The sequence below is a fragment of the Cygnus olor genome, chromosome 18 (assembly GCF_009769625.2).
Source record: "Cygnus olor isolate bCygOlo1 chromosome 18, bCygOlo1.pri.v2, whole genome shotgun sequence".
NCBI classification, from domain to species: Eukaryota; Metazoa; Chordata; class Aves; order Anseriformes; family Anatidae; genus Cygnus; species Cygnus olor.
This window is the reverse complement of record NC_049186.1, coordinates 1125466-1150164: the sequence shown is the minus strand read 5'-3', so window position 1 is coordinate 1150164 and position 24699 is coordinate 1125466. Positions and strand designations below refer to the sequence as shown.

Here is a 24699-nt window from a genome sequence, read left to right as displayed (position 1 = left end):
CACTCACAGCTAGAGGCCATTTCTATAAGATGGGAAGGGCAGGACTGAAGGGGAAGCCAAGAGCTGCCTTTCCCATGCACCAGCCCGAGAAGAGGTGAACAGCAACAGATACCTGGGCAGGGTAGTCAAAGAGCCACTGTTCCCTTGGCTTCTCCTCATAAGCTGATACAGCTTCTGTCATCTCATCTCTAACTGTAGCCTTCATGCTGTCCAGTACATGATTCAGCCAGACCTCAACCTGGAAAGGAGATTAAATGACAGTAACACATCTGCTCTTAAGCACTTTTGGCAATTAGTGAAGATACAGAATGGCACAAGCATCTCAACTCTTGAGTTAACCATGCCTCAGCCTCATTCAGACTCAGTTGATTTAAATGACTCTGGTACTACACGATTAGCATGTGTAGACTCTAACAATGACAGGCAGATTTTACTTGAACTCCAGCTATAGAAGAAATCAAAATGAACTCCACCGATGAGTGGAACAGCATGTTCCACCTCCAGGCCGTGAAAAGAATCACACCTAGGACGTGGGCACAATCTCCCAGCAGCAGAAAAAGCTGCTGATGAACTTGGGAACAAGATTCCGACTGAAATTAGTATTTCAAAGGCTAAGTCCTCCCAGAGAAGATAGTATAAATGCAGCAAGCTCCATCACTGTGGAGTTCAGTGACTGATACACACTCCAGCTTCCTATAACAGTCCATGCAGAAAGGTGCAACTACAGGAACAGATTAGCTGAGCAATAATGGGATTCTTAAATTTCATACTTTAACTTATCCTATAAAGGAATGAAGATGAGGAAATAAGAAAAAAGCCTACTCTTTCAAAAGATGCCCATGCAGAGGTACTTTGGAATAGCTTAATCTATTTTCAATATGCAGCCACTCCCTTATTGAGTAAATTTGTAATAAGTTGTAAGAATAGCATTCAAAGTGTCTTACAAATTTTAAAATAAATAAATAAATACTATCTGGACAAAGGCCCCAGCTCGTGCTACCACTGTGGACTGCAATGCCTATGCCTCACTTCAGTGAGGACCTAACCACAGTGAGACCAAGGGCTGTGGAGTAAGAAGGAGTTAAGTTACACAACCACCTCTTCCAGCCTTTCTCTCATAAAGGAAGAGTAGTGAAGCTCTACCCCATCTTGGCGACCGAAGTCCAAACAAGGGGTGGGAGAGCAGACCCCACCAGACAGTTCTGATGCACAAGGTTTCCTTCTGACCTGCCCGCTGCAGTCACAGTGTTCGCTGAAGCTGACATATTCCTCCTCTCTGCTGTACATTCCCAGGCCAATCTTGGTTGGCTTTTGCTCAGAGTCCAGCTGGAACTTCATCTTGGCCAGGTTGTCAAAGAGTTTGGAAAGATGACGTTGTACCTGCAAAAGGAATTGTATAAATAAAGTGATCAAGACAGGACAAGCAGAATGGCCATCACCATACACACTTCACAAGCAGAGTCATACTCAAAAAGCATGCTCTTGGATGTCTCGGTAGGACCACAACTTTTCATGTATGGCCAGGGTCGCAAGCCTCTTGTCCCTCCTAACACATCTATTTCTACTTGATTTAGTAAGCAGACATGCCTTAATAAAACACATTTCTCCATTGAGAAATATCCCATTCAGGGTAACAGCACAGAAGGAAAACATTCAAAACACTACATGACCTCCTAGCACCAATTTCCCTACAATGTAATGATGAGAGGTCCACAGTCATTGCTCTACCTCATCTCAGTCTCAGCATATTGGGGAGTTTTCTTTGCTGTGAAGCTCCCTATTTTCTCACTACTAGAAATCAATATTATGCTAATGAAAAGCCTTGAGTTTTTCTCAATGGAAACAAAAAAGACCTTTACTTCTGGAGAAGACCCATGATAAACAGCTCAACAGCCCACACCTTCCACGAAACCCCCATCGTGACCAAAAGAGCTCTTCCAGAAGGAAAAGAATAATTGAACCCTGTTCTGTTCACACCTGGTTAAGTTTGAAAAGTCAGCGGGGAGGGACCAGAATTGCTGCTGTAGGCTTACAGCATCAGCACTTGCCTTCTGGGAGCTGAGCAGATCACCAGCGCTTCTTCCAGATCACTAGCCAAGCAAATTGCTGCGTGTCACACACCACTGCCAACAAAGGCAGGCTTCTCCCAGGGCTGTTGTTCTCCCAGCAAGGGTCAGCCCACAAAGCAGTCCCAGAGAGGAGATGCCTCTCTCAAGGACAGCCAGGGATGGGGAGATGGAGCCCAGGCAAACTCCCACAGGTGGGATGAGATGAGAACAGCCTGAGATACCTGGTGTGCTGAAGCCTAATGTGCTGATGCTTTCAAAGAAAGATGGGTGGACTTACCCATTTAATTCTGACTCCCTGAGTCACAAAAAATTACAGCACTCCCTCTCACAAGCTGCAGGCTGACATATCTCAGTATTCTTCTTATGCATTTTCAAGCAGGGACAAATCCTGAGTGCTGAGTACTTCCAAGAAGAAACTGCCACTCAGTATCTCCCAAGATAAACATCTCTCCTTTCAAATCTTAAATAAACCACAGAAAACTTTTCTTACATCTAGAAGTTTCTGCTCATACATCCCCACTACGCACTCCCATACCCTGGCCAGCCTGCACAGCTTCGGACATACTCCAGCACTTGGTATAATCCTGCCACAGGAGCCCTGAATACACCTGAATCCACACAAGTTCAATACCCAGTTCAAGAGAATAATAGCATTATGTATTTAATCCTCCTTTAGGAATGATCAGACTTTGAAACTACAGTGGAAAGGCTGAGAGTGTATCCATGTATGATCCTACTTGACATTTACTTTGATTTTATTGCAAATAGATTCAAATAACAGAGAAAACACCAGGAATTTCTTCTTACCCCACGGAGCATTTTGACATAGTATCTTTTGTTTCCTGCATTTTTTTTTCCTCTCCATTTTAAGCATCAATCAACTATTTATTTGTGATGCTCTGAGGGCTGAAATTACCCAGCAGCAGAGGCAGATAATAAGCAGTGGTAAAGGTGAGTGATAAATAACATTTCCAAATGCATGTACAGACCCCTGCTCTGTGCATACATTCACATTCCTAATTAGATGGAGAGCTTAGAGAAGGTGAGATTATCCACTACTGAAGGATGGAGTAAAGTATTTATTTCCTATCCAACACTCTTCATTTGCTGCAAACATTTTGATCAGTTTGATAAACCGAACAAAAAAATATTTGGGACAAATAATGCATCCCAAGCGAGGCCAGACAGAACACAGCACTACCAGACAAAGTAGCTGAAGCTTCCTGACAGCAGCTCCCATAGCACTAATAATTAACCCTAACATCACTATGCTCTGTATGGAGAAACTTCTGCAGAACTTCTCGGGACTGAATCCTCTGAACTATGCCCACTGTGGGAGAGGAGGAGTCTGTGCTTATCTGGGGAAGGCTGGGAAGAACACAGGCAGGTCATTTCCTAAGGTTACTACAAGTTCTTCCACAGGCTGATCCAGAAACCAGCCAAAGTTTGACAGGAGGAATGGTGCATTGCAAGTGACTTCCCCATACCTGGCATTCAGGCAGCATCCCCAAGAACCCAGACTGGAGGAGATAAGTTGCCTCGGTCAGAAAGACCAGAACTCCAGCACAGGAGGTCAGACACCACGCCTGCACCCTGAGGCGTGCAGGGAGGGACAGCAACCCAGGAGTTCTATTTGCTGGCCTTGGCCATGGCCGCTCACTGTTCAGCCACCAGCTGTCTTGCCTCTTTGGCTTCATGCTCCTCCCTTCACCTCTAATGAGGACACCCCAAAAGGCCTTTGCACCAGGGAAAGGAAGAAGTGGCTGAATAGCGAATGCCTTCTCAGCCTGAAAAAGGGACCTCTCCAGGATGGCAGTAGCTGTCAACATTTCCACATCTGAATGCCCAGACTGCAGCTCTTTCAACAGCAGTTGAAGGGTGGCATCCCAGGTTCAAAGTCCAAGGTCAGCAACAAGTTTTGGCTGAGATCTTCAGGGACAAGGGTTTCTTCTAAGCTCACCATATCCCAGCACAAACAAAAACAATGGTTTTGCACCATCAGAAACATCGACAAGCTCTGCTGTGTGCAGTGCTTTCAGAACAACCCACAAGTATCACCAGGGCTACATCAGACAACACAGTGTGCATTGACTTTCAGACAATCACAGAATATCCTGAGTTGGGAGGGACACACAAGCATTGACTCCAACTCCTGGTTCCACACAGCACCACCCAGCAACCAACCCCTATGTCTGAGAGTGTTGTCCAAACACTTCCTGAACTCCTGCAGGCTCGGTGCTGTGACCTCTACCCTGGGGAGCCTGTCCCAGTGCCCGACCAGCTCTGGGTGCAGAACCTTTCCCTAACCCCCAGCCTGACCCTCCCCTGTCCCAGCTCCATGCCATTCCCTCAGGTCCTGTCACTGTCCCCAGAGAGCAGAGCTCAGCACCTGCCCCTCCACTCCCTGTGAGGGAGCTGCAGGCCGCCATGAGGCCTCCCCTCGGCCTGCTCTGCTCTGGGCTGAACAAACCCAGGGACCTCAGCCGCTCCTCATACATCCTCCCCTCTAGACCCCTCGTCATCTTCATAGCCTTCCTTTGGACACTCTCATACAGTTTTATGCCTTTCTTATATGACAGATGACAGCTAGCTGTGAAATAATTATTATTTAAACAAGTGAGCCGGGGTTAGGAAAAGCACTCAAAGAAAGGATAAGCTACAGGAGAGTTCCAGGACAGTGTCTTCCACTGTAACACTACTGGCAGTTGGAAAATGCAAAGGTGACACAGACCAAGGCTTACCAGCTGTGGGTTGGTGCCATTGGAAAGAATATCCAATAAATCTGCAGAAGAAATGAAGTAAAATCTGGGAAAGGCCAACCTCTTCATGTCCAAATATTCAGCCAAAGCCTTCTCACATAGAGACAGCCTGAAGAAACAAAGCAGATAAACAAAGCCCAGGACAGGCAGATAAATATCCCTTCGCGTTTCACACTGCAGTTTAGGTTATCAAGCAGATTCTGCCCTCCCATGGCGAAGTGCAGACATGAGCTGAACCTGTGGCCTGGTCCTCTAAAGCATTTCCTGAACAGGACATCATAGCACATGGAAACTCACAGACCTCTCTCTGCTCCCAACGGTCAAACAGCCTAGGAGCCAGAGGAGCCTCATAAAAAAGCAAAAAACAGAAGTGGAAGAAGCTGGAAAGGGTTTGCAGTCTGACTCGCTGTTTTAGACAAGCTCCTAATTTCCACAGGTGATTTCACACTGGGATGAAAGTTTCTATAACTGCTTTTATTCTAACAAGCTGTATTTTAAAGTCTTATTCAAACCTAGTCAGCTTTTTGTGTTCATGAAGCCTGAAAGAAAATTTGTTTGCTCCAACCTAAAATAAATCTTTCAGTGTTTACATGCTAAACTGCTGCTGAGCTTACAAACTTCATAAATAACATGCAGCTAGTCCTCTGTGAGGAGCACTGGCTTTATCTGATTAAAAAAGAAAAAGCTTTGTTTTAAGAGGGTAGTTATTACCGACAAAATAGCTATCATATTAAGCTTTCAGTGTGTTCCGGGCAGACTAGCTCATATGTTAAGTGAGAAGCGTATCCATCTCAGGACAGAAAGGTCTTTCTCAGGGAGTCTAGCTATACCATGTGCCAAGGGTATACATGCAGAGATAATTTTGTAAATTAAAGAACACGGGCTCAGCTCTGCTACAGATATTCCTGCCTGGACTGCTAAGTAGATATTTAAGACATTGTTTTTGGGGTGGCAGTAAGGCCATGTGTTATTCAAACCTGCTGTATGCCTACCTTTGTATGTGTGCAAATCAATACGCTGGATGAGAATTTGCATGTACACAAAGCCAGACTCCACTATGGGGGCTTCAACGTGATGGATCACAAATAAAAGGACTCAAGAAAGATCAGAAGTGCTGCGACTTGTGAATGCAAACGATGCTGCACAGTCTAAGAAGAAAGCCTCAGAGCACAGGTTAAACTAACTTATTAGAGCTGATCCCAGTCTCTGACAAAAACCTGGGACCGAAGTTCTACCTACCTACTCTGAACGTCCTCCAGTTGTTGGGACAGATCTGGTTTGTTGGTGGCCTCAACTACATTTGGGGTTTTCTGAGCTTCACAGGCCAATTCTTTAAAATCAATATCAATACCTTCAAAGCGTTTGGAGTCCTAAAAAGCAACACAGAAGGACATACTCATGGTAAAACACAAGTTTTGTGTTAGAAGATCCCATCCTCTAGGTACTGTCTTTGCGCTGAAGGGAGATTCTCCCAGAGGCCCTCCTGCCCAGTGCAGAAAGGGTCCCCTCCACCATTTCAGAAGGGCTCTTCCACTCACGTACCCAAAACAAGCCTCCGATCAGACACTCGCCTTCTTGTCGCTATATCCCCAAGGAGTCGTGGATAAAGTGATTGTGCAGAAGTCAGTGCTTAGGATCAACCATTTTCATGGGGTTGAATTCCCCTTTGAATGTCTGCTCACAACAATTCTTCTCATATGTTCAGATAATATATCAAGCTTCCCTGGCCATAGCAGCAGGAGACCCTGCCACAAGGGAAAGGCTACTGACTTCATGGATGTTTACTCTTCCCCTCCTGGCACAGTGTAGGAGCCCCACTGCCCACCCCTGAAATGGAGATGGTGACTCTTGCAGAGCAGAGCCCTTCCTTGCCTTGAGCAGGGCCATGGAAACCCCATGCTGGCAGCAGAGAAACACACTGACAAATATGCTCCATGCCTAGTGGGGACCCTGAATTTTTGGAGTTCAACAGTGAGGAATAAGTGAAGCTATGTTCAAAATGTTTCTGCTCTTCCCTTTCTCCCAAATCAGGCCACAAAAGAACTCCAAGCTTTCTTGGTAGCACTTCCGTGCTAACCTGTGTTCAGCCCTGGTAGCAAAGCCCTGGCTGGAGGGTTGAGCCCTCCACACAAGCCACACAGGAGGCTCCAGACACGCATCCCATGCCCCGCTGGCACATTGTCCCCAAGCCCCGGCTGCATCCTGAGGGTGTTCAGCCTCCAGAGACACTGAGTTTCACCCTCTCTTCTAGCAAAGGGAAGAGGCTGCTGACCTGTGCCACCTGCCAGGTGGGTATTGAGTTGCAGACAGCTGCCCAGTAGGATGCAGATTTAAATCGTGAAGCAATTTCATACATATCATCAGATAGCTGTTGGATATTAACAGCTTGCTGACACATGGTACAGCCTTCACGGCTCTGATTTTTAGGACCTGTCTATACCACCCAGTAAGCACAGTGCACCCAAAGCAGTGAGAGGGACATTCCATGCAGACCAGGGCAAAGGGATGGAAACAAGGGATGGAGACCCATTATCAGGGTGTCACTGGGCTGTGCACACCCTGTCTTAGGCTGCAGTCCCCGGGCTCCACCCAAGACCTGACAGTGCACACGGATGGAGACAGTGGGAACATGGTCACCTGCAGCTCACTCAAAGGCAGATCCCTCAGCATGGATGCAAGTGGTCCTGCAGGGCCAAAAAACAGCTTGGAGGATTTTCTCAAAGGAACCTGGTGTAAGGCTAGAAGATGGACTCCTAAAGACACCTCCAAGGAGGTGACCGGCTGCTGAAGCAGGACAGGGAGAGAGAACTGCTGCTGCCCCCTGCGCAAGCGCTAAGGGCATGGAAGGGGACGCTGCCAGAGCTGCTTGGCTCAGCTCTGTTTTGAGGACTCGCAACATTTGCATCATTACCCCAGTCCCCTCCCCTCCAAGCAAACAGGGAACCTGCCCGCAGCACTGAACAAAGCCAGCAGCCTTGCACTCAGTCTCCAGTAACTCCGTATTTGCTACACAGCAGTGGAGAGAAGAAAATCAGCTTCTCCGTGTGGCTTAGGCACAACACACAATAAAAAAACATCCCCGTGCAGCACTAGGGAAACTACTGCAGCACTACAGGAGTCTCTGGAAACAGGGAGGCAGCAGGTGAAAAGTCCCACTTTGGGTAACACAGCATTATAGATAACCCCATTTCACGCAGTGGAGGATCTCCTTCAACCCCTTACAAAGGGAAGAAATGGGACTTGGGCTTTCTTACCTCAGGAAGCTGCGTCCGTATATCTTCTGAGCCTATGAATATGCTCTCCAAGTGACACCACGTACGCTGCACTTCAAACCAGAGAGAAATGACAGAGTCCGCAGTAGACAGCTTCCTCTGCCATGCAGACACTTCCTCCAAGAAAAAAGCAATATATTTGGATGTCATTAAATTCTGCAGCTGCACCTGGTTGTCTTCTAAAGTTTCAATGAGTTCCTCGTCCGACTTCAGCAATGGAATGTTTGTCCGTGCGTGAGGCTCATACTGAAACTCCATGGTGCTCCATGTCATTTTTAGCTCCTTCAGGACCTTCTCCATACTCATTTCTCTCACTGCTTTGTCCACAATTCCACGAACCTCATCCTCAAAGTTATGCAGATTGAGTTTCAGGAGATCAGCCAGCATGGTGTCTGAGTCCATCACGAACTTCACGCCTGTCACCTGCATCAGTTGATTCCAGTGTCTCTCTCTAATAGCAGGATTTTGAAGTTCTGCCACAGCTTTTAGGGCCGTCAGCATGTTCTTCACCCTGCTGTCCAGCCCGGTGAAAGCATCCCATGCCCTCATTTCCTTATCCAAATTCCGAATCTCTCTTGCAAACTTTCTGCACTCAAGATCCATGTTTTCCACATTAATATCCACCCATTTGGTGGTCTGCCAGTCATCAAGGCTAGTATTCACAACGGAGATCACATCCCAGAGCTCTTTGAGAAGACGCATCTCCTTTCTGCACTGCTTCAGTTGTTTATAATCTGGCACCATGACTTCAAACAGACCAGCTGATTCATATATCGAGGTCATGGCTGACTCCATTTGTTTAATCTCAATGTTCTTTGCATCCAGCAGTTGATAAGGCTTTTCGGTGTCAAACCTAAAAAAGAAATGTTATTGTAACGACTTCTAAAGAAAACATAAAACAAACGGTGCCTCCAAGAGACAAAGCAGAGATGAAACGTCTGTAGTACATGCTGATGGTGCTTCCACATGACGGTACTGATGCCACCTTAAAGCAGTATTGCACACTCAGCATCTAAATCCAATCTTTTGCTAACTCTGGACAGTGTTCCCAGCAACACAAAACCCCAGGTATAACAGATACAACACTGTGAGAAGGTAGGAAGTGTATGCAAAGGCTACGACACGTGTCCTCAGGACACTCAGAGATGACCCATCAAGCTTTTTTCCTTGGGGCTTCTGTGATGCTATAATTTCCCTGTACCTGAATGGTGCTTCTTTCCGAAATCGCTCTCTGAATCTGTGCTGCTCAACATCAAACGCTGCACAGCTCTTGCGCAGAGCTGTCATCTCGTTTGCCTGCAAAGGAGCCACATGCTGCTTCACAGCTATTGCCAGCTTCTTTATATTGTTCCATTTTTCTGGCAGCTCCTGCAAGCAAAATTTAAATGCTGGTAGGATGTATTTGAAACCTGATAGAAGACATATCTGATCTGTTTATGGATAATCACAGAACAGGAAAAGCAACAGATTCTGCATCTTACATTGTAAGGAAGTTTTCCCAAGATATGAAAGCTAAACACACAACTGGGGATAACACCACATATTCACAATCTTGAAGAATAATGAAGACTGACACCTTAAAGCCAACTGCTTGGATTATAAAACTATTTTCAGTAATTTCAAATTAAAAAAAGGGCTCCCACAGTAAATTCTGTGCTCCCACAATGGTTCAACACTTGAGAAAGCAGTGATGCTAACACTGATGCTATCGCTGAGTCCAGCAGGATCTGGAGACTGTTGTGAGTGACTAAAGGCAGGAGGATGGGCTGTGTATGCCAGCTCATCAAATCAGCCACATTTTCAGAGCTAATTAAGGAGCAGAACTCTGGGGCAAATCCCTCCAACTTGTGCGTATAAAACCAGTACTAAATAGGACTGGTTTCTTTCCCGGGTCTGCAGCCAAGCTGCAGGCATACACCACTGCTGACAAACCACCTGCTGTACCTGGGATTTCTTTCTAGAGGGGATTTACTTCTCCTCACTAGGCTTTTGGGCCATATCCTCAGCCCTGACACTGGCTAAAGGCTCTGCTGTCTCTAAATGCCAATGCTTTGCTTTTGGAGACCCCACTTCCCCACATGGTTTACCAGCCTACAGCAAAGACTTTGGGTTTCTTTTCGTTCTAGACCACAGCTGAGAAGATTAACAGAGACCCACCAACACTATGGAAAGAAGTAAAATAACCTGGAAGCAGCTCTGAGGCAGCAGAGATGGCCACGGAGTGGCCAGTCCCTCCTAAGGGGTCTCCTTCTGGCACTCTGCATTCCAGCCTCAACAGAAATCACTACGGGTGAGCCACGTGAACAAGGCAGAGCACACATGGAGCTGCTTCCTTGTCCTTCTCATCCAGACTACCAGCTCCAGCTCATCCATGTCCCTGGCCATGGAGGGAGCGGTACTGAGAAGAACTTCCCTCTGTTTGTCCCACCCCATATGGAAGCAAATCAGGCACTCAGCTACATGTTGCTGGAACTTGACAGAAAAAAAATAAAATTATTTTATCACCTGCATCTGAAGGGAAAAGCAGAAAACCAGGGAATTGCTAAACCCCCCAGCTGCCATCCAAGCCTGCAGCAGAGAACAGGAGCCTTTGCTGCACAGGTGCACAAGGCAGCAACATCTCCCAGAAAGGCCCTGCTTTCATTCTTGGATCCTGCCCAGACCCCTCTGCCCACAGCACTCAGTGACTACAGGGTATCCATCAGCACGTACCCGTGCACTTCTCCACTGTAACATTGTCTTGGGTGTTTCCCAGCACTTGTCCCCCATCTCATGGTCCCCTTCACTGACGCAAAAGGAATTCCCAAAAGAAAACTGATTCATCAGAGCCAGATCTGGAAACGTGTCAAAATACTTCCAGAACCTGTTCCTGGTTATGTCCTCTGAGTCAAGAAGATTTGGTGCTGCAGATCCAGTGGAGGACTGAAGTCCTCTGAGAACACAACTCCTCTGCCAACATTATCCTCCCCATCTCCACAGTTGCCAAGAACTGGCTTATTTAAAAATAATTATAATTCAACCTAATTAACAGATGTATTTGAAAATGCATTAATTTTTTCAAAAGTAATCGCTGGGAGTTGGAGCAGGCAATTCTATGTTTTTCATACATAACAAAAGGCTTAATCTCTGCTTTAAAAGAAAATCTCAATATAACTCCAAAATGTAGAGCTATTAAGGCACATCCCACAATAGCAAAACACTATCCACTGAGGCCCTCTAATGACTGGGAGTGGGGTCTTAAATATTCCTGCAATATTCCTCTTAGACTCACAAGGTCTTTGACATCTGCTCCTTGGCAAATCTGCGTGTCCACCACAAGTTTTTACCCACCTCTAGTTGCTTATAGACTTCCTCTGGCAGCTGTTGCTCGTAAGTCTTCAGCAGTTCGATGGTTTGCTTCAGGGGCTCAAACATGGCATCAGTGACACTGTGCCTTTCTTTAACAGCCATGAGATGACCCATAATCTCCACCAAGCCATCATAATCTCCTTTCTCAACCTTTTTGCTCAACCCTTTATCAGCAATTTTTATGAACTCTTCAAGGTCATTCAAGCTATGTAATACAAAGCAGGAAAACACACAATGAAGGGGAGCTCGGGAAAGTTTCCGTACCAGTTTCACCCGGTTCTTAATCTCATCCACTAATGGGCATAGTCAGCAGAGGCATGATGGGCTCCTGGATCGTTGGTCTTTCCTAGCACAGCCACTCTTCTGTTCTCTCAACATTTTTAAGTGCCTGCTTAAATTCTGTGGATGTTGCTGGGTGAATATGTATCCTTAAATTCTTCACCTAATAAAGACTAAACTGCTGAGTCAGGGATTCTTAGCAAGAACCCCTAATTGCTTATTTTTAAAGTTACATAAATGCTCTTTGCATAGAAATTACCTATCAGAATCATGGTCCTGAAAGAACATTTTTACTGGGCTTACATGGCAAGGGTTTGATAGCAGGGAGACTGCAGGGGGGGCCTCTGTCAGCAGAGCCCAGCAGCTGCCCCATGTCAGATCAGAGCCAGCTCCAGCTGGCTCCAAAAGGGACCTGCCACTGGCCAGAGCTGAGCCATGAGCCAAGCTGAGCCAAGTTCCACCCCCCTCGGCCTGTGGAGAGGCCCCTGGTGGAGCAGGCTGTCCCCCTGCAGCCCATGGGTCCCACACGGAGCAGATCTCCATGCTGCAGCCCGTGGAGGAGCCCCCGGTGGAGCAGGTGGATGTGGCGTGGAGGAGGCTGCGGCCCATGGAGAGCCCCCGCAGGAGCAGGCCCCGGGCCGGAGCTGCAGCCCGTGGAGAGGAGCCCACGCAGGAGCAGGGGATCTGGGAGGAGCTGCCGCCCATGGGGGACCCGTGCTGGAGCAGTTTGCTCCTGGGGCATGGACCCCGTGGTACAGAGCTGTGTTGGAGCAGTTCTTCAGGTGCTGCTGCCTGTGGGCAGCTGCCACAGGCTCAGTTCGGGAAGGACGGCATCCCGTGGGAGGGACCCCGCGTGGAGCAGGGGCAGAGGGAGGATGAAGGAGCAGCACAGGCAAAGTGTCATGGACTGACCACAGCCCCCATTCCCCGTTCATCTGCACTGCCCAGGTGGAGGATCTAGAAGAGGGTGGATGGGGGGAAGGTGTTCATAGTTTGCTTGTAGTTTCGCACTACTCTAGCTTGTTAGTAACTAGGTAATAAATTTCATTAATCTGCCTATGTTGAGTCTGTTTTGCCCATGACGGTAATTGGTGAGCAAACTCCCTGTCCTTATTTCAACCCCTGAGCCCTTTTCCATTGTAATTTTTCCTCCCTCTTCCTTTAAGGAGGGAGAGAGCGCTTGTGGTGGTGTTTAGCTATCCTTCAGGATGAAACCGCCACAACAGAAGAGGTCATACCATCCACCAAATGCAACAGTCTTTACTACTGCACGTCTGTAAATACTTCTTTGTAAGCAATGCAAGACCTATGGTATCCTTCAGTTGCAACTACTCAAATATATCACCTGATGCATCATCTGGCACAAAGCTGGTAACAGAGCAGCTATTCAGAGCAGGGAAACCATTACTTTAAAACTTGTTTCCAAAACTCCCCCTTTTTGTGATTTTCAAACTATCTCCCCATGACTACTAGATTAGATAGGTTAGATCAGGAGAAATGGATAAACAGACATACTACCTAAAACCACACAGTACGTCCCAGGAGAGTCCGCTTGTGGGATGTTAATGGTACCAAGTCCACATAACTCTTTCACTTTTACCCACTCAGTTCCCAGCAGAGACCAGGGGACAGAAGATGCAGGGGATGTGATGGAGTTTGTATGCAGTATGGGCCCCCTACCCTTGCTCCTGTATTTGTTATCAGTGTGAAATGATAAAGCCCAGTCAAGACAAGAGACACGCGGTTCAATCAGCGCAGGTCCTGGGGAGGGGAGGCAGGAACGGCTTTTACCTGTGTGTGACGTGGTCAATGAGATGCTGCTTAAATACCAAACTCCACCTTTTTATTACATTCAGCAAGGACGCCTTGATAGGTCGAGCATCGACTTTTAACCAGCTCTGGAAGACGCTGATGGGCTCGATGCGATTCACCTCCTCATAAATCTTCTCATAGGAGTCAATCTGCTCTTTGAACTGCTGAAGCGTGGGAGGTGTCTCAGGGACCCCATCCTCTGCATGAGCCTCAATTTCTACAGCAGTGAGGATGTGTCCGTAGAGAAGGAACTGGCGGAAGAACTCCTTTCGGTCATCACCATAGAGGTAAGAGTAGTGGTCGAAGGCATTACGGTAATCACAGCAGGCTGCCATCACGGCTTGCACGCGTCCCATCAGGTCATGGCGCATGTCAGCCAGATCAGCCATGTCCTCCATGTCAGCCTAGGAGAGAAGAGGAGAGCTCAGTGACAGCGGTGCCTCCGTGCTGTCACGAGGTACGAGGGAGCTCCACAGCCACCAGACCTGGTAGTGGGGGAAGCCACTGTGCTTGGCAAGCCTGGGCACCAGCGATGAGATCCGGTAGATGTCATTGAGAAGACCTTCCACCGTGTCATAGAAGCCATCATTTGTGCCAGGGTCCAGGGACGGACGAAAAATCACATCTGGGATCACTAAATCCAGCTGCACCTCAAACACAGGAGCAAGACCTGCCTTGGGATCTGGTAAGGAAGACCAGAGACATCAGCATCTTTTTCAAGCAGAGAAAAATGATCTTGAGCCACCACTAACATCCACCACAAAGCACACGGTGTGCCCCATAAGGACACAGGCAGATGTGATCGCAGACACCTGCTCACTGGGTCCTGTGACATTACGCCTGCAAACAGCCCAGAGGAGATGCTGGCAAACTAGCTGATGTTCTAGTACCTACAGAAGATCAGACTGGAGAACAGATGAGACAAAAATGATTTATGAACTGGAAAAAATGTTGTGGAGTGAAGCCTTAAAGAGACCAGGCTCTTTAGCTAATCAAAAGGGAGTTTGAGAGCTGAACAATTACAGTGCATAAGTACTTGCATAGGAGAAGAACATCAGAAACCCAAGAGGCACTTTAGTTTATTGGAAAAAGACATGGAAAAAAAACACAGGAACAGGAAACTGAAGCCAAATTCAAATGTGAAATTATGTGCATGCTGGTGACGAACTTGATTCAATTCTCCAACTCAGTGTGTCTTCACATCTAAGAGGGAAACATTTCTGGGATGTGCTTTAGCCAAACACAAGCTGCTCACAGCAGAGTTAGCGTACCTCCACAGTGGCCTTAGGCAGGAGATCTGATGCAGGTGACTCCTGAACCCATCTGATCTCTTCACTGGACTGATGCTGGAAGACTGAGTTTTTCTTCCACGCCTTTCATTAGCAGAACCAGTTCATAAGACTGACCACAAATGGAAGATGGTAAAACCCTGATGCTTTGTGCATGGGAAGGCAGGAGATGGGTGATGTCCAAGCTGTAGTACAGACTTGGGATGACTCCTCGATTTTGCCTGTCCAATCCCTGCAAATGGTGCATTGTCCTCTCCATCCCTCCCCCCTGTGACCAGGAGATCCACCCTGCCTGGAGGCTGCCCCAGAGCTTGCTATTGACAGTACAAGAGGCACAGTAAAAACTCAGGAAGAAAAGAGCAACTCCGAGACACAAGGGAGAGCGCAGAACAGAAACAAGTAACAGAGACCTGACTTCTGCAATGCTTCTTCCTCCAGCTCCATTCAGTGCATCCCACCTTTGCTGTGCACAAGGGATTCAAAATGCTGCAATCCCCAACAGAGACAGAGAAAAGCTATCACTTCCCTTCCCCTCCAGCACAACCCACTGACCCCAGGCACAGACTGCATTGCTCCCATTGCAAAGAAAAGCGGGAACCCTCCCTTAGGCAAGACCAAAGCACCACGACCAGAGGAGAGGGACCATCAGTTACCTGTGTTTTCCAGGAGGTACTTGAGTGAGCACTCAATGGCAGTAAAGAATCCGTCCAGGACTATCTCATCCACATAATCCACATAGGCCTTCCAGACATCAGATGCTGGGTCTGCAGTTAAGAGGCTCTGATTTTCCTGGAAGAAAACGAAGACACCTTCAAACACAGTAGGGCTGAGTCTGTCCTACAAGAGAGCTGCTCACAGCTAAGGACAAGAGCCAGTAAGCATGTGGGTACTGGCCTCATGGAGGGACTGGAAACCAGACAGCTGTTACTACTGACATCCAACTAGACAGATGACTACTTACTTCTGCCACAGACTGTTTTGTGACCTGAAATGAATTAAAATAACTGAAGGTAAAAACAAACTCAGTGCAGAAGAGGCTTAGCAGCTCTGCAACATATTTTCCTCCTCCTTTGAAGTCCCAGAGGTCAAGGCTGCTTTGCACATCTGAAGCAGAGAGTGCTCAAGGGTCTGAAAGGCTCATTTCAGTGCATGAAAATCCAGCTCTGGGCATCTTTGTGTTACCCTGAGTGGACCAGGCCTCCACGGCAGACTGTTTACACCTCTACCCTACAAACAGGCATCTCGAGAAGACCACAGAGGTTTTAAGTCCAAGAAAGGGTTTTTAAAGAAACCTCAAAAACATGGAAAGGTTGGGAGCAGAAGACAAAGGGTTTGCCAACAACCTCCCTCCTCAGCCCACTGTGCTCCCTTCCTCCAGTTGAGCCAGGAAACTCAGGGTTTTCTGGGTCACAGCGGAGACCCATTCCCCCAGGGTTTCCTCCTTATATCCCCACGGGGCCAGGCTGTGTACCAACTTCCCTACCCATCTCAGCAGCCTCCCAGGTTCCGCTGTGATCAGGTCCCCTGCCCTGCCACGTCCTCACTGCTGCTTCTCCTGCCCCTGCAAACAGTACTGGTGGTGCCACCATGCGAGTGATGCCATGACCACAAGAGCCCATGCCCTCCTTGCCCCCCCCCAGGAGGTGTCCTCATCTTTTGGGCGGTAGGTGGAGGGGGCTTCGCCTGTTACAGCAGTGGCAGCAGAACAAAATCCTTGCCCCACTGACTGCACAGATAAGGGGGTGAGAGGCCCAGGACTGACTGCAGACAGCGGGGCACAGTGAGCAGCAAGGGCTTGGTGTCCCAGGGAGGGTCAGCCAGCTCTCTCCAGAGTCCAAGGCCAGATGGTGACCCTCAGGAGAGGGCCTCCCAGCCAAGGTGCTGTGCCCAACTTGCAAAGCACATCATGCCAGGCAGGTGAGAAGCAGAGCTTTGGGGTTTCTCCTGCACTCCAAAGAAGACTCAGCAATGGCAGTGTCGCAGGAAAACCCCACGCTTTTGGATAGCAGCTTTTCTCCTGTCACTTAGCTTTTCCCTGGATTGTCAGCATCACCTCCTGCTCCCTCAGTGGGACAACAATTCTGAAACTGAAAGGTCAGCTGCAGCCAGCTGCCTTTGTATTTTCAGGTATATATTTTGGAGGGAGATTTGTCCTCTGACTGGGATCCCAAAGCCTGATGCATGACTCCCCTCTAGTGGCTCCACAAGAGCTAGGGCTTGTTCACTGGGCTGCAGCTGCTCTTGTTCCTGCCCTGAACTGGGTCTCCAGCAGTGCCCAGTCAGCACTACCACACCATCCAGCCACACCAGCTCACTCATCAATACTGTTGTTAATTAACACTGGGTAAAATTTGCAAAGGAGTTGAGAGTTAATTTTAAGTTGAAATAGATCTGGGCAATTTCAACAGAGCAGAGAGAGACACAGAGACTGTAACGAGACAACAAACCCCTGGGGATCACCCCCACCCCTCACCTTCAGCAGTGAATGAATCCTTAGCCCTGACTCTCGGACCAGGCTGTAGCGCTTTTCCAGCCGATCCTTACAGTCCTCCAGGCTCAGCAGTGACTCCTTTTTACCATCTTTCCTCTCAAATATGGGTGACCCCCATGATCGCACGATGGTCTGGATTTCCTCAACATTGTTTTTGGCTTTCTGTGTCCGCCGCTCAAGGTCATGGACAGCATCCATCACCACGGAGATGTGATCCCAGACACCTGGCCAGAAATGAAACGACCGATTGCGTTTTTCAGAGCTGCTGGTACAACTTCTCATACACCCTTAGACTTTTTGGCCTATGGTCTCATATATTTCTCACCCATCATTAATGCAGGACTTACCATCTCAACTGACAGAGCAACTCCCTGCTCCGAGCTGCTGCCAGCTCTGTCCTACCTCAATAAGCCACAGCACAGTCGCCAGGCTGTGCAACCCTGTCACCATCACTAGAGCAGGGACCTTGCACCCACAGCATGGTCCCAGGCACCAGTGAGAGTTGCATTTAGATGCAGGGAACTTAGGGCAGGAAAATCCCTCTATCTGTACTGTGCAATAGAGCTCTCTGGTTAAGGTTCTTCAGCATAAGGACTTCTGCTTTGCATGTTCCCAAGGGAGGACACTTGTTCTTGTTCGTACCACAAGCCTGATGACAGAAATATATATTCCACCAGTGAGCAGTTTGCTTTCACCAAGAGGAAACAAATTGTCTTCCTCTGCCCTGCTTTGCAGTTAAAACTGATCAAGCAAGAACACTGGTTAAATCATGCCAAAGTCATGCAAAACCCACGTGCAGCTGCAGTATTTCATCCTTCAGGAGAAGTTATCTAGGTGGCCCTGCCCCTTACTGGGACAAGCCAACCCCAGTGCCAAATGGCTGGACCATTGGTTCCACTCCCTGCATGACTGGGAGAAAGCAGCACCTTGGGTACACAGGCACGCAGCCACACAAGGGCTGCCTGGGCTGGCACCGGGTGGCCAGCACAAGCAGGGAGCAGAGGTTTCAATCTCAGCCTTGCAAGCTCTTACAAACCCAAATTTGGCCCTCTCTAGACTGAACCTGAAGGGAGCAGAATCCCACCCACAACCCCAACAGAGCAAGGGGACAGGAAAAACAGCAGGTAAGCCGGGTGCTGCCCTTCATCTCCCCAGCACCGGTTCCGCTGCCATGCTGGGAGCTGCAGCTGGGAACCAGGTGACAGATGTTGGGCACGTGGGAGAATGTGATGAGACCCAAGGGTAGGTACTCGTGTTCCCTAACGCACAGCTAGCTCACCCTCCGTCTTCCAGTTCAGTGTTTCCTCTGCCTCTTTCAGCCTCAGGTCAATATCCTGCAGCTCCCCCTGTATTAAAGGGTACTCAACCTCCAGGACTGTCTTCAGGATCTTGTTGTATCTGTTCACCATCAGCTCCAAGTTGGCCACCATCTGTCGGTACGATTCCTTGGAGGAATAGATTGCTGCAGCTGTTGGTGGGATGTCTCCCATCTGGCTGCCGGACAGGTAGCTCACCTCCCTCAGCACTGAAACCAACTGGAAAACAAGACAGAGCTGAACACAAGACAATCCCCCCCATTTAACTGGCAGACGCTCTTCAATCATTTCTGAATGTTTTAGGATTTTTCTGCTGTTTTGTTCACAAATCTGCATGCTCTGAAAAGCACCCAGACACCTCATAGTCTGTACTGTCTGTCTTCCTTTGATCTCTGCCTCTGGTTTTCTTTCCTGCCAAAGACAGACGGCTTTGCTAACAACCACGCAAGTAAACTACATGCAGCCTCTAAAAGCCACGATGAACTCTGAATCTCTCAGCCATGCTCATCAATAGTCTGTCAGGGATATTTTGTCTGCGAGCAGAGCTTAGCAAACAGTTACCTAAGAAAAAGATAAGATGGACCAGATTCTGGTTCTGTTGTTTGCTGGGGCTGAGTGGCATTAAAATATAAACAAATACCGTGGCCCAAACCCAGCGACTCCTGTTTCAGTGTGTCCACCTTCCAACAAAGCCTTCTGCTGCCGACCTCTCCTAACCCAACCAAAAGCACTCAGCGCCACTGCGTGTCTGAATAGCGATGGGCTACACTAAGAGGGTTTATTAAATTATAAACCCGGTATAAACGTATGCTTGCAACAAAAGGAACAGTGAGGTCTTCCAGCATGATATATCACTTTTAAGACTAAAAATCTTCATTCAGTTTATTGGTAAAGTGCTTCTGGAACTGCACATGTTGAGAGGGTGACAAAAATTTGGCATGTTGTACAGGCAGCAGCCAGGGTGAGGACCGCTCCTGACTGTGGCTGAGCTTGGGGTGCAGCTCCCTAAAAATCACTCTCCTTTTAGGTTGGCAGATTGTGTCATCCCTTCCTTTGAAGGCATGGGGAAGAAATCACCCTCTGATCCCATTCCAGTAGTGCCCTTTAGTCCCAATTCCCTGCCCCAGTTTCAGACAGGAAAACTGGGAAGCTGCAGATATAAACAGAAGCAGGTGAAGCCATAAATCCATGGACTGAACAGCCAGGAGTCACTGCCCTGGGTGACCCCAGGGGCAGGAAAGGGTTCCTGAAATCTCCCCAGCACCATCTTACATTAGCCAAAATCCGACACCCAGCAGAACTGGCCAAGACACATGGAAAGCACACTTCCTGGGAAGGGAATTCATAATATACTCACAGCATCTTCAATACCAAAGTGACAACGAACGCAATGAGAAGAAGAAGGAAAGCAGGGATGAAGAAGGGTGCAGAGGGTACTCTGGAAAGGGGGCTGAACGAGAATGGAGTGGGAGGAAAGGGAAACACATGGGGCTGAGGGAACAAGATGGCAAGAGAGATGCAGCCAAGTTCTCCTCCTTTCTTCTTTGTACTGGAAGGTCTAGGACATCCCCACCACAGGGCTGGAGTTGTCTTCTCCTCGCTCTCCTTCCTCCATTGAAGGCAAGTTCTGGAAGACTCTTCCATGCTGAAGGGCTGAAAATACATCCTTCTAGGCAAAATGAGGTGCTCACATCTATTCTGAAGGGGATGAAGGGGCAGCTAAACAGACATCTGGGGCACTGGACAGTCCTCAGTGTGAAAAGCTGAGAAGAGCAGTGCAGAAACACTCAAAGACTGCCACAAGAGCTGAGAGCAGGCATACTCAGCACATCACAGGCTCCAAATCCTCTCACCAGGGTGGAAAATATCCCCTGAGGCCATTTGGCTCCCACCTTAGCACGGAGCTTCCAAGAAAAAAGACAAATCCTTTGGCTAAGGGCCAAGCTTGAATGAGCTGTAAAACCTAAACATTTGAACTGCAGCATACCCCAGGAAACTGGGAAGTTTTTGATGCCAACATGTCCCTGGCTCCTAAGATTCAGCCTCTCCCCATTAAATGGCATTTTTACATTTCACAGATCCTGGCTCCCACCAGACCCCAGATGCTCTCAGTCCACTGCTGGCATCTGCCCTGGAAAAGGTGGATGGTCCATCCTACCTGTGCTTGAGAGGGTTTTGAGAAACTCTAGGGGACAGAGAAAAGATCTTAAATCTATTCTAAGCCTCATGCACTGCAAAAAAGGAAAACCAACAGGCATGATACTGCAGTAACAAAATAAACCCTTCATGGGGTATTTTATACCCTTCCAGGAAGCCCAGAGTTCACATACATATAACATGAACCCACCTCTGTAGATGATGCTCCAACAGTCTCCAAACCAGTAGCAAGTCTCATCTGAAGACGCTAACACCAGTTAAATATTGGGTACTCTGGGACTTTCTGTGACTGGTTGTCACCAGAATTTGCTCTGCTTAAATCTCAATCCTGATAATTTATCAGGAGATAGAGCCCACAAAGAGGATGGTAAAGTCATGTTACTCATCACAGAAGAGGCTCCACAAATGTCAGCAGAACAGATCCGATACCAGTCCCACCAGATCTCGCTTACATGATGGGGTACACTGAGAAAAAAACTGCACAGCAGGGAGACATGCCCACAGACAGGCAGGAATGGTAGCTGGCAGCAGTTTTTACCTGGGGATCAAAATTGACTGTGATCAGTTTGGTTTCTGGATCTCGTCGGATGAGTGGTTGAGTGAGGTTGTACTGTGATTTTTCAGAGACCGTCTGGGACCAGTCTACATACAGCTTTTCCTGATACCTGTAGGGAAAAACAAAAAAACATCCACCGTGCCATGTAGCTACTGAGCCCACAGGATGTGCGTATAATCAAATGAAAGTCCACTTCTGAGGGTTGAAGAACATGCAGGATGGGAAAACCCATCCACACCATTTCCACAATTAACTTGACTCCAAAGACAAACACCCCCAAAACCAGTGACAGAGTCAGGTCAGGAGGATAAACACTCAAGTACCACTTTTAGCAGATTTGGAGACAGACTTGCAAAGCATTTCGCCTGAAGACAGATATTTTGCCTAATAGATAAACAACTACTGGGCATTTACCAAGTGTCTACGCAGGACAGGTGCCTAAAACCATACAAATCCTGGGGGGTGGATGCAGTTGCTCTCAGTTCTCTTAGAGAAGGAGACCATCAGCCTCATGGAAATGCAGCACTTTGAGAACTCAGTGACACTTCTGGGGACTGAAACTGGGTCCTGTTACCTCACATGACTTGTACAGTACCAACCACCCAAGCAACGAAGTCCCTTCCGAATCACATTGTCACCTGAGCGCTCTGGGAAATGTCACCCAGAAAGCACCTCTGTTGAAGTCACCCAGGATTCTCCCATTGGTCTGCCCCCTTCTGAAATGCTGCACCACATCTATCAGCTTTTTTTTTTTTTTTGCTTTTTTTTTTTTTTTTTCTTATTTTGATCATTAGGAACAGGGCTGCTTCCACCTGCCCAGTGTTCCCCAGGGGTCAGGGTCAGGTGTCCCAGCTCCCTTCACTGCTGACAGACAGCAGGCCCTGCAGGGATGTGTCCTCGCTGGGGAGGTGACCTCGTCCCAAGGGAAAGCTCAAAGCGATCAGTTCAGATTTAATGTCAAACTTAGTATCTTTAAGTGAGGGACAATAAATCTACTTCAAATTGTGGAAAATACGCGTTACAGCCCGTGTGGATACATGCTGGGAATGGGCACAAGCAGCTTGGACTTCCAGTCAACTCCGGTTTTCTACCACAGCAGCTTCTACACCCAGCAGAAGCTTGGACCAATGCTAGGCTGCATGGAACCCATTCCTCCCAAGAAAGCTTCACATTGCAAGACATCACAGAAAGACTGTGGCATACAGCAAAAGGATTCCTCCTCCTCTCTCATCAGAGGACCCCCTCTGACTTAGAAAGGGACATCTCAGGCCTTGGACTGGCAAACATGCTGGGAGGTGGGTTAGAGAACGTTGTTTCATACAGCTACAGCCTGGCCTGCACCACCCCTTACCTGTCAAGCAGCTGGAGCATTTCTTCGTACTTTTCTATCACCCTTCTTCCTTCAGCAGAGTCCAGGCAGCTGGTAGCACAACAGAAAGTTCAGCATTACTTTGCCCATGGAAATGTGCGTTTAGCTCTGTAAGACTGCAGTCGGTATCCACCCCCTTCCCAAGATCACCCTCCAGTTTGTAGGGCAGACTGTTACCGACTGGGGACATTGCATTTCACCCCACCATATCACCAAAAATCAACTTGCTGCACAAAGAGTGCAGTGGGGCTTGGGCAGCCTCTCTCATGTGTTTGCATGGCAATCTGCAAAATGGGAACCACATACAGGGAGGAAGAAGAGATCAATGCTACTGGAGGAACACTGGCCTCTTTAACATATCCAATGCTCCCAGCTTCACATACTGGGCTTACACAGAGTATGGCGACCCCTGTTTACCAACCAGCACTTTCTGAGTTTAAGGAGGCTCAAAAGGAAGCAGCACGTGGGTCCTGATGAATGCAGATCTTTGCAGTGCCAGATTTGTGTCCCATAAACCACAGGAGCAAGGAAGAGCAAAGACATCCCACAGCGCAGGAGGCAGAACACCAGCCACACTGCCTGGGCTGTACAGATGCCTCCAAACCCAGGGAGGCAACCAGCCAAAGTAATTCTTTAAGAATTCTTCTACAGGTTCACCCACAATTTCCAACATTTCCTGAAAATAGTTGCTGATTTTGGAGGATATTTTGACAAAAACTGGATTAGCTTAAAACCTAGCAAACTCCCAGCGAGCTCAAAGGACACTTTGTGTCTACTGCAAGTTCAGCTGAAAGCACAGGGAGAGCTCAAGAGGTCACCACTGGACAAGCACTGATCAAGCCCCGGCAAAAACATCATCTTTCTTCCTTTTTAATCCTTCTCCCTTTTCAAGTTGTATTGCAGGAAACAGAATCATGTTGCTCCTGCTGCAGGCATGTTAGTAACTGCTCTAAACAGAGGGAAGAAAATCAATGAAAAATGCAGGTCTGGGTCCTTCTTCATGGTTTGTGAAATTTGCTATTCAGACTCAAACAGGATGTGATAACCTGGGCTCTGTGCTGGGGATGGTCCAAGGGCCTGTCTCATTGCACTGATGTCTGTATTGTTGCAGAATAACAGTGCACTTAAAGACACTTACATAATGGCAATACACAGTGAGAGAAGGCTGCAAATATTGGACACTGATGGACAGGGCTTATTTGGGTCAAGCAGATAAAAAAAGTGGATCCATTTACTCAGAATCACCTCTAGTACAAGTAAAGCTATTGCTGTGAGCCACAAGGTACAGTCCCTGGGGTGTCTTCAGTTTTCCTAGGTCCGACACTGTTTTGCTTATGGCACTTTTATATGCTGTCTCATCAATGTTGAAGTCTACAGGTGGTGTCATCAGGTGTGGTAGCTGGGAGCTGCAAGCGTGGGGTTACATTTCTCCAAGACGACCCACAAGAACAAACATTTGGGTGAAAAATATCCCAGCACTAGCTTCTTTCCTAGGTCTTGGGAGATTTCTCCCTTGTTTAACACTGAGCAAGCTGTCTTCTGCCAGTGCCCAGGCCATGTCCTCATGTGTTCACCAACCTGAAACTCAGCTCTTTCAGCCTATCTTAAAAGAGTCCAGCCCAGCACCTGTCGAGCACCCAAGCAAAGGCGCTTCACAGCTTGGGCAATCCCAGAATAAGAGCTGGAAGCCCAGGACTGGATTGTTCCCAAGGAGGTGCTGGAACACACATGGAGTGGGGTTGCTGAGGAAAAGGTTCCAATACGTCTTTCAATTGCAACCTAGAACTGTGCCTGAAAGCTGAAAAGCCCATGTAGTATCCCACTGTGCCTCTTAACCACTTCCAAACAAATCCAGTTAATGAGTTCCTTAAAAAAAGATTGTAGGGAAGTTGAAAAGCGCCAGCACTATCACTTCACACCTCTTTGACCAAGAAATATTTCAGCTATAACCATTGAATAACATTCAACACAGAACGAAAATC

The 24699-nt window shown here is 47.9% G+C and overlaps 1 protein-coding gene across 1 annotated transcript in view; it reads right to left on the bottom strand.

The window, feature by feature from the left end:
- DNAH9 (dynein axonemal heavy chain 9) overlaps positions 1-24699 on the bottom strand; it is a 196489-nt gene that overhangs the window by 154098 nt on the left and 17692 nt on the right. The window contains 14 exon segments of the mRNA XM_040530948.1: positions 113-238; positions 1228-1380; positions 4811-4937; positions 6068-6198; positions 8083-8953; positions 9302-9468; positions 11431-11653; positions 13519-13943; positions 14025-14221; positions 15482-15617; positions 17302-17543; positions 18599-18854; positions 21331-21457; positions 22700-22768. Coding sequence (XP_040386882.1) covers positions 113-238; positions 1228-1380; positions 4811-4937; positions 6068-6198; positions 8083-8953; positions 9302-9468; positions 11431-11653; positions 13519-13943; positions 14025-14221; positions 15482-15617; positions 17302-17543; positions 18599-18854; positions 21331-21457; positions 22700-22768 — 3250 coding nt within the window.